The sequence below is a fragment of the Glycine max genome, chromosome 8 (assembly GCF_000004515.6).
Source record: "Glycine max cultivar Williams 82 chromosome 8, Glycine_max_v4.0, whole genome shotgun sequence".
NCBI classification, from domain to species: Eukaryota; Viridiplantae; Streptophyta; class Magnoliopsida; order Fabales; family Fabaceae; genus Glycine; species Glycine max.
Genome location: NC_038244.2, coordinates 20,535,443 through 20,545,235, shown reverse-complemented (window position 1 = coordinate 20,545,235; position 9,793 = coordinate 20,535,443). Strand labels below are relative to the sequence as shown.

At 32.3% G+C, this 9,793-nt stretch overlaps 1 protein-coding gene, 1 long non-coding RNA gene and 1 pseudogene across 2 annotated transcripts; 2 read left to right on the top strand and 1 right to left on the bottom strand.

Moving 5' to 3' along the window:
* The first annotated feature begins 968 nt into the window (after positions 1-968).
* LOC100779451 (chloroplast envelope quinone oxidoreductase homolog) lies at positions 969-3,190 on the top strand (annotated as a pseudogene).
* A 710-nt stretch (positions 3,191-3,900) lies between these two features.
* LOC100808330 (ribosomal protein S18 acetylase RimI-like protein) lies at positions 3,901-5,488 on the bottom strand. The gene is made up of 4 exons (NM_001255512.3): positions 5,065-5,488; positions 4,710-4,762; positions 4,291-4,461; positions 3,901-4,218 (listed from the first exon to the last, which is right to left on the bottom strand). Exons 1-4 carry the CDS (start codon positions 5,434-5,436, stop codon positions 3,993-3,995), a joined length of 822 nt encoding a protein of 273 aa, NP_001242441.2. The 5' UTR covers positions 5,437-5,488; the 3' UTR covers positions 3,901-3,992.
* Positions 5,489-7,880: 2,392 nt separating this feature from the next.
* LOC121175318 (uncharacterized) lies at positions 7,881-9,793 on the top strand. The gene is made up of 2 exons (XR_005892642.1): positions 7,881-8,185; positions 9,554-9,793. It is a non-coding gene; the product is annotated as an uncharacterized lncRNA (long non-coding RNA).

The window sequence follows — 9,793 nt, the reverse complement described above, 5'->3', positions numbered from 1 at the left end:
ATGAAAGAGAGAACCATAAGACTAAAAGTATGATCATTTTTCTCTATGTATAAATTATAGACTAAAACATAATTTTCATTCCCTTATTTTTCAAAAATTTTTATTTTAGTTTTCATATTTTTAATTGAGACATTTTGTCGTTTATTTTTAAAAAATATGTAATTTTAGTTTCTTTGTTTTTTAATTAAGACATTTAGTCTCCCATTCTTAACAAACTTACGATTTTAGTTCCCTTGATCAATTTCAGACTTATTGACTATTCACAGTTTTAATTCTTTTTTTTTTAAAATAAATTAAGCCCTTTAGTAATTGAATAATTTTAAGAAAACATTTATCATATATATAATAAACAAACAGTTGTCAACTAATGTTTACAGAATAAATAGATCAACTTTGAAATTCGTCACAAGAACTAAAATTGTGAATTTCTTAAAAATGAAAAATAAAATATTTTAATTAAAAAATGAAAGACTAAAATTAGAGCTTTTTAAAAAGTAGAAGATGAAATATCTCACTTAAAAAATAGGAATACTAAAAACATAATTTTTTTTTAAAAAAAATAGGAGGACAAAATTGTATTTTAGCTTAAATTATAATGCATTTTAAGAGATTCTTCTCCATATTGTTTTTTATTTAATTTTTCATTTTCATTTTTTAATTATTATTTTAAAACAAAATTATCAATAACTAAAAATAATCTTATATCATAATATAAAATTATTAATCATAAATATAAAACATAATTTATAAATTCAAAATATTTATTTATTATAAATTTTAATTACGATATAATTTATATATTTAAAAAGATTCATATTCACATTACTTGATTGATTACAAAGGATTGAATACTAGTTAAGCCTAAATTATAATTGGGCCGATATATTGTTCCTATATAATGGTAATGTAGCAGTTGCAGAAGTTGTAATCTGTAAGAATTAACGAATAGCAAAGGAAGATTGAATCTGATGCAAGCGGTTAGCTACGACGCCTACGGTGGAGGTCCCGCTGGCCTCAAGGTTTCTTTCAAGTCTCTGTTGTGTTGTTGAAGTTGGTGTTCCCAGTCCAAAGGCAAATGAGGTTTTACTCAAACTGGAACCAATTTGCATAAACCCCATTCATTGGAAGATCCAAAAGGGTCTTCTCCGTCCCTTATTTCTCCCCACATACCTTGTATGCAATATCTCTTCATTCTTTTCTTATCTAACTCTCTACCATTCACTTTTATGATATTTCAAATTCATTCATTATTTTTTGCATCAGGCACTGATGTCGCAGGAGAAATAGTTGAGATCGGACCACAAGTCAAAGATTTCAAAGTTGGCGACAAAGTCCTTGCTAAACTCAACCATCAAGTATTCTAATTCTCCCTTTCTTTCACTAAAGAACCTCTCAATAGTTGTTATTGTACTTATACATGATACTTACTGTTTGTTACTACCAATCTTAATTTGCCACTTACTTGAACAATAACACTTTCTTAATTATATAATGTTAAGAGGCCAGGCTCCTACTCAGTTTCAGGGTTTTGTGCCTTTTGACATATGCAGCCTTAGGCCTTGAGTGGAGAGGGAATTTCCACAACTAGATAGATCATCACGTCACAAGACAGCGACCTTACCCCATGCCAAAACTCGTCCTCTCTTAGTTTCATAATAATACTACCTACTTCACTGCCTTTCTTTTTCATTTAATAGCCCCTTGAGCGGAAGTGTATTGTGTGTCTATCAAAAAGCTAGTAGAAATTTAGAATATAATAGAAACCAATATAGAGTAGTGTTATTCAAAGGAAAAATGTGCAGAATTACAATTAATTCCCTACCAACTGAGTATAAAGTATAAACTCCTCTGAGGAAAACCCCTGCCCAAGCTGTAAGCCGTGGCTGTGCTACAACCAAGAAGAGGAATCCCCTCTATCTCAAGGATGAAGGAAGGGAATTGGCTGTGGATGATGAACTCATACTCCCAAGTAGCTTCATCTACAGTCCTTGTCTTCCATTTGACTAGTCATTGCGTGATGGTTTCACCATCTTTGTTAACCTCCCGAGCGGCTAAGATATCTTCAGGCTCTGCCACATCAGTTACTCCACTTCCAAGTCCTTTGGCAGTATTGGCTCAGCAGAATAGTCCCCCACAGGCCACAGCCTTCTTTAGTTCGAACACATAATGCTAAATGAATTCTAGTGTGAAATAAATGGCATGTTACAGCAGTTCTTGTTCGAAGTTAAAGAACCTTGTCCAATTCATACACTAGTATATTATTATTATTATTTATAATGGCTGCTGTCAAATAACCATTTCGTGTTGTGTTTGTTGAATAACAGTATGGAGGTGGACTGGCTGAGTTTGTTGTGGCTAGTGAGAGCTTAACAGCTGCCAGACCATCTGAGGTCTCAGCCGCTGAAGCTGCAGCATTACCTATCGCCGGGCTCACAGCTAGTGATGCCCTCACTCAAATTGCAGGAGTTAAGCTTGATGGGACTGGCCAGCTCAAGAACATTTTAGTAACTGCTGCTTCAGGTGGTGTAGGTCACTACACTGTTCAACTAGCAAAACTAGGGAACACCCATGTCACAGCCACTTGTGGGGCTCGCAACATTGACTTTGTTAAGGGCTTGCGATGAGGTTCTTGACTACAGGACTCCAGAGGGGGCTGCACTCAAGAGTCCATCTGGTAGGAAATATGATGCAGTGATAAATTGTACAACTGGAATATCTTGGTCAACTTTTGATCCTAATTTGACTGAAAAAGCGGTGGTAGTTGATTTAACACCTAATGCAAGTTCATTGTGGACTGCTGCCGTGAAGAAAATTACTTTTTCCAAGAAGCAGTTGGTGCCATTTTTTGTAAATGTCCAGCGTGAGGGCCTGGAATATCTACTTCAATTAATGAAGGATGGGAAACTCAAGTCTGTTATTGACTCCAAGTTTCCTTTGAGCAAAGCTGAAGATGCTTGGGCTAAGAGCATTGATGGCCATGCTACTGGAAAAATCATTGTGGAGCCATAGCTACAGTTTGCTTGGAATTGTTGTCTTTCTAGTTTCTACATATCTGGACAAGGTTTGTGTAAAGCTCATACGAAAATGAATAACTGGGCATATTGTATGCCGTAAGGATTTAAAGTTAATATTTGTTGTCTTTTGATATTCTCGTAATGGTTTGTATATGACAAGATGTTTTATTATGCAACTTTTTCTCGCCTCCTACTCAGTTGTTGTGCTTTCGGTAATCCATGTGAAATAAGCAAACTCCTCGGTGATGATTGTTAACGCTGGACCTGTGTATAAATGAGCAATAAGCATTCTACATTCTTATTGGGTATATTACTGAAACATGCAATAGGTTTGATATAAGTCAAAAGTAAATTGCTTTTCGACAAGGTGTGAACATTTTTACCTTTCCTTTTCTCCCCGATTGAGTTAACATTTGTTTGTTATTTATAAAGCTTCAGCTGATAAGAATAAGTGATTATTTCATTAAAATAAGTTAAATTAAATTTGCACTTAATATCTAACTAGAAGAAACTGGTCATCTCCACTGCACGGAAGAGCTTTTGAGTACATCCGTCTAATCTTTAGTTGGTTTTCTTTTTAATTGATATTTATTCAGTATTCTAGTGATGCAAAATGATCGTGTCTTCTGATTTAACATCTTTCTAATATTACGTTACAATCAAGATATATTTGTTGATTGACTATGAATGGACATGTGGGTTTTGTAGATTTGAAAATCAGTGAGATACACAGGAAAGCAAGGGAGTGTCAAAATAGTTGAAAGGGTATTTGGGACTGGGCAATGAAGGATTAAGAGGGCATGCAGAGTAGAGGTCAAGGATCTTGTCTTTTCACAAGGGGGGAAAATGTGAGAAACACCAGAGAAAACGTGTGAGCAATGAGTGAGTGATAATGAACAAATCATGCTATATACCTAGAATACATTTGCTGCTTCTGTTATCTTGTTTGGATGTCTTGAGAATTCTAATTAAATTAAGCTATTTGGAGAAACTAGTTCTTTTGATCATAAGAACACGACATTTCCTTCCAATCCAATTACTTGTCCATGGTGGATCACGAGACACAACTTGGTACCCAGCATTTGTGTACAATTTGCGAGCACCTAGATCTTCTTCATAAGCTCGAAGGGCAAGAAACTCGAAACCCCACAAAATGGAAAGCATGTCACAGGCTTTCAACAGGGCAGTCGCTATTTTTCGCCTCCTGTTCCATCAATTAGTTTCATGAATATACACTTCATAACAATACAAGGAAGATCAAATTGTGCTTAATCACCTGAATGTTTTGGAGACGGCTATTCCTGATATGTAAAGGTATTCTTCAGCTTCGGGAGGAAGATGTTGGAGCACGTTTTGGTCTCGTAAGACAGTGACATCTATGACACCTACAAGTTGTTTTGCCGAATCTGGATCGTCTATTGCTGTCTCAGCTACCAAACAAGCATACCTGAATAGCATCATACATTAGTGAATAGTGGCTAAGAATTGCTGAGATTCCAATTTGCAAGCCAGACAGACAGATACTGTTGCGGTTGATATCTATTCTCATATTGTGGCCTATAACTCAAATAGGTGAACACAAGAAAGGTTATCTCATGCTGCATCATAATTTATTTTTAAAGTAGCTTTATATTATAAGTTGACAGATTTCATAACAATAATATTCATAAGCTTGCTAAGAAAGAACAAATTTACCTATTAGGAGGTGAGTTTTTAAGCTTGTAAAGAAGCCCTGAAAGCACTTCCGCCTATTGGATCAAGACAGCAAAAGTCACATATTAATTAAGAGATGGGTGCCTGATCACAAAATATAAGGCTGACCTACTCACAAATCAAGAGTTGAATTGAAAGCTTTTATAATATGTCTAATGATGCTAGCAATTTTTCCTTTGATATACATTATTATTTACTCTTTGTAAAAAATGATAGGCATGCATGATGAGATGCTGCCCTGTTAAATTTGTCAAATTTAATTCATGTCCTATATATATGTATTTTATTTAAGCAAAGTTGTGTCTTGGAAGCAGAAAAAAGGAAAAGGAAAAGGAACCTGAAAGAACTGGAAGAACAAGTCATTGAAAAGAGAGACAGGAACATGGAAAGCTTCGGCCTGAACTTGAGATGCCTTCTTTATCTCATCTGCGTTTTCAAATAGTCTTCTTACTTTCCACCCATATTCACAAACCAAATATTCAAACTGCTGCTTAAGCTTTCCGCTGCTACCATTCTCAATCTGCAACCTCACATCCTGATCAGTTGTGCTGCTGCATTGCAACACCAAACCACATCGTCTTTTCCTTCCCACTCTATAACACGCACTCGTGGTTCTGGATCCTCTTCTACTTCTAACACCATAGTACTCCAAGTTTGAGCATATAAGTTTCTGTGAAGCATTGGGGTTGCTCGCCAATAAATGAGCCATTCATGCATAAACCAAACCAAGGCTAGGCTTCCTCACTTCACATTTTGTATTCGGGGTGGGACCGATTGGTACTTATTTGTGTGGCCTTTCTGGCTTCTGTTATTGTGGCTGCCATTTATATTTTGATCCATATGCCACGTGCAATCATGTCAGCCAAGAAAACTATTTTTTTTTTTCCATTTCATACTAGAATTTAGAATCTCAATCTCAATCTCAAGTTTAATTCCAATGCCACTCCATCTTCACCAATCATATTCAACATCCTGCCAACACCATTCAGTTAAACTCGCATCATCTTCTATTTCTGTTTCATACAAAAAATATCAATTATTCAATATTGCCCCCATTTTCCATACATAACATCAACAACAACCACACTCCTAAGCATCTATAGTTCAGAATCAAACGTATACACATGTACATTTGCATCGTCTTGGTTTGCCTCTAAATAAGTGTAACTAATCAACCATAACTTGTGGATCAATTGGCTTACTATGGAGTGCGACAACTTCAATCTCTGTCCCTAATTCTATCCTTGAGATCTTTTACTTAAGGATAAATATTTGTTTTGATTTTCTAATCTAACGTAATGCCCCACAAGCTAAAAGTTATAGCTTAGGGTGAATAAAGCAAGACAAAACACAATGAAAAAGCCAAAAAACTGAAATGTGAAAGTAATCAACAATAATATCAATGAAGCAAAGACTTGATAACCTACGTACGCCTATAACAGCATCAACAACAATTAAAAAAGTGGCTTAACCATAATTATGCAATCACGTACAAGACAATTATAAAATATATAGTTTATTTAATGGTATATATATGAAATTTTATATGATTGTAACATTTATCTTCATATGACGACAGTAATTATTATCTTCATATAAAATTGCTTCCACCGACCCAGCTGGTTATTGGATCTGTGACGGTATAACTGGAGAAGTTAAGTAGTGAAAAAGAAAAAAGAAAATACCTTGGGTGGTGAGAATTAAGTTGGTTGGAGAATGTTAATCCGATTTCCAATCCATGAGCTTCTCACAGGGAATAATATTTAGATCTTAGAGTGGATACGTACGGTGCTAGCTTAATTAATTATAGTGACAAAACAAAATAACATAATAATCATTTCAAGGTTTAAATACACTTTTTATTTTTATAATTTAGTGTTTTTTTTTTCATTTTAGTTACTGTAATTTTTTTATTGTTTTAGTCCATACAAAAATATCTTTGAAAAAGAAAAACGCATTTGCTTTTCTGAAAAAAAAAATCCCAAGCACATGCTTAAGCTTAGCTCCATCATTAATGTCAACCGACATATAATAAAAAGGTAAAATTAAAAGGATTTTATCAAAAAATATTTTCTCTATTAGTATAGTATATATTAAAATATTATATTTTTGTTTTTATTAAAATTATTTATAATTTTATGTGTTTTTTGTTTCTCTTATTTATTATTTTGAAATTTCCTACGCTATTGTTTCTCTTGCTCCTTTAGATTAATTTATTGAATTAATATTCTTAAACTTAATAATTAATTTACGACTAAATTTAATAAAATATTTAGTATTTAATGTTATTCAGTTTTAAAAAGAAAATACTTATACTTATTATACATATTTAAAACTCACATATTCTCACATGTAAAATATTGCACGTTTGTATAAGAAAAAAGAAAAAAATATATCTAATTAAAGAGAAATTCAAAGGTTTAAAAAAATATTTTTGTTCTTTTCTTGTAATTTTCTCAAATTTGAATTAAATTTTGTTTTCCTAATCTTATTTCCACCTCATAGGAGAATACAAAGGAAAAATATATAATTAAAAACAAAAATATACACATATACATAAAATAGTTTGAAAAAAAGTGGTAAATTTTAAGTGTGACAAAGTGTTAATGAATAATTAGTCTTATAATGAACCTAAAAAAATTAAATTCTGTGAGAATAAATACTCCATCATATAAAAAGAAAAAATAAGTCTTAAATAATTATCATTTTAATTTTAATAAAACATTAATTATTTTTTATTTATATTTCTTATAATATTAATGGGTGAAAAAAAAACTAAAAGTGAATAAATGAAGATAAGATTAATTTTATAAAATTATTATTTATTTATTTATTTATTTATTAATTTTTATATGTATAAAATAATTAGAATGATAATTATAATAGAATGGGGAGAGTAAAAGTTTGAGATTATTCTAGAAAGTTGTAGGCTTTATTAGGGTGGTTAAAGAGTTTATTTGTTGAATATTTTCCTTGTCTTTATCCATTAAAGAAAGAATAAGAGTAAAAAACTTGAAAGGGAATTAACGTATGGTTTGGTTGTGTGAAATTGAAAATAAATATTTAAATTAAAATAATATAGTAAAAATGAGGGAGTGATACAAAATTTATTTTTATTTGACAACCAAATCATAGCTAAAGATAAGAAGGGTGGGTTGGAAGAGTAAAGCAGCTTAAGTAAAATTAGAGGAGTTTGTGTCTTGTGTGCGGCATATGGCATAGGATTTCGTAGATCAGAATAGATAAACGAAAGAATGTATGTTTTTGAATAGAAAAAGCAAAGCTCCTTGCCGTTGTTGTGGTTCAGAAAGAACAAGTAAAAGCTGAGGAGGAGGGTAGTTATCATACACAAGACCACAAAGATGTCCCCCACCGATGAGCCAGTGGTTTCCAAACTGGGAAAATTGTTGCTCACCATAGACAATCCTACCTTGAAAAATAAAGAGGCTTCTTTACAGGTTCAGAATCAAACCCTACTCTGATTGACACAAAATCACCTCATGTCTCTCTGGTTTTGGTTTTTGGTACACGAAGGAAATCTAACTTGAAGAGTAAGAAATTAATATGCTAGTCATCATTTGTTCAGTCCGTCCTTCATCTATTGTCTTGGTCGTGAGTTGTTTGCAACACTTTATTGTATGCAACACTTTATTGCTAGACAAACATTTTAGCTGGTCTAAATTGTTCTTTTATTTTCTGGTGATGAACATTAATTGTTGGGGAAGGGAGTAGCACATGTAATTGAAATTCAAGTTGGTTTTGGAAATTATATTTATTACCAGAATTACGGATCACATTGATGAGTGAACCAAACCAACATGTAGAAATCCTGGTTATGAGAAGTTTCAATGTAAAATTTTGTTCTTGTACTAATCCAACTTGGAGTTTGGTCCAATTATAATCATTTTCAATGTCATAGATATGTAATAAATAAGGAGTGAATGAGAAGTATGCCTGATTTCTATATTAAAAAAAATTGCTTATAATTCTTCATTTTAATATATTTCTATTTACTATTCATTCCATTTCTAAATGAAATTAGATCAGTACATAAAATTTCAGATTGGATGCTTTCAGTTGAATATTGCATAGGATGTTATTGTCTTTCTTCTTGTTTGTGCTTTTACTCTTTATTTGGTGACACTTTGGAAATGAATGATCAATCAAATGTTGAATAAGTTTACATAGGGTTAATTCCCAAAGTAACTAATCTGTCATTTCGTCTTGGCCCCTCTAGTAGGACACGCTATGTTTGTTCATTAGGCCTCTATCATACTTGGCAATGGGGAAAGATGCATATATGGATTCTTATAATTAGTGAGTTTGTAACTTTTTTTGTTTGTTAGTTTCCGTGATTAATGTTTACTTGGGTTTTTTTATTATATAAATACACATTCTTTCTCCAATTTTTTTTCTTAAAATGCACCTATTTAGAAAAAAAATACTCAATATACATTACTTTGCAGTATCTTTTAATATTATTATTTTATTAAATATAATTTGTTTGTTTGTCATTAGATTTTTTTTAAAATGATAATAATTTTTGTTTAATAATTTATTTATAAAAGAACATTATACTACATTATAAATAAAATACTTAAACAATCACATTAGGTTAAAGAAAAACTTAAGATGAAGGTATGTTGGGACAATTGTTGTTTCTGTTATGGTCCTGTTCCCAATAAATTTCACATTTTTTTCTATTTTTTCGTTCATTTTCGTGTTCGTCCATCTCAACACGAATGTTAGTTGAAACCGGAACGATCCTTTGTAGTCCTCTTTCTCCTTGGACATGGGTCCACTGATCTCTTTCATATTCTTGCCAGATTAATTCGTGTGCAGTTAAACCAAAGGAGTTGTCTTAGATGTGCAAAATGTGTTATAAAGTAAATAGCGATGACACATAGTTCATGGGATGAACATTGACAGATTTATAGACAATCATGATGTGAGAATACGGTAAGTGTTAGCATGATATTCACCACAATTACACTTTTGAGATTGTAACATTATCCTAAACCTTCCAAGTGGTCTCGGTGTTTGAAGTGAAGATTGGGTCTTTGTTA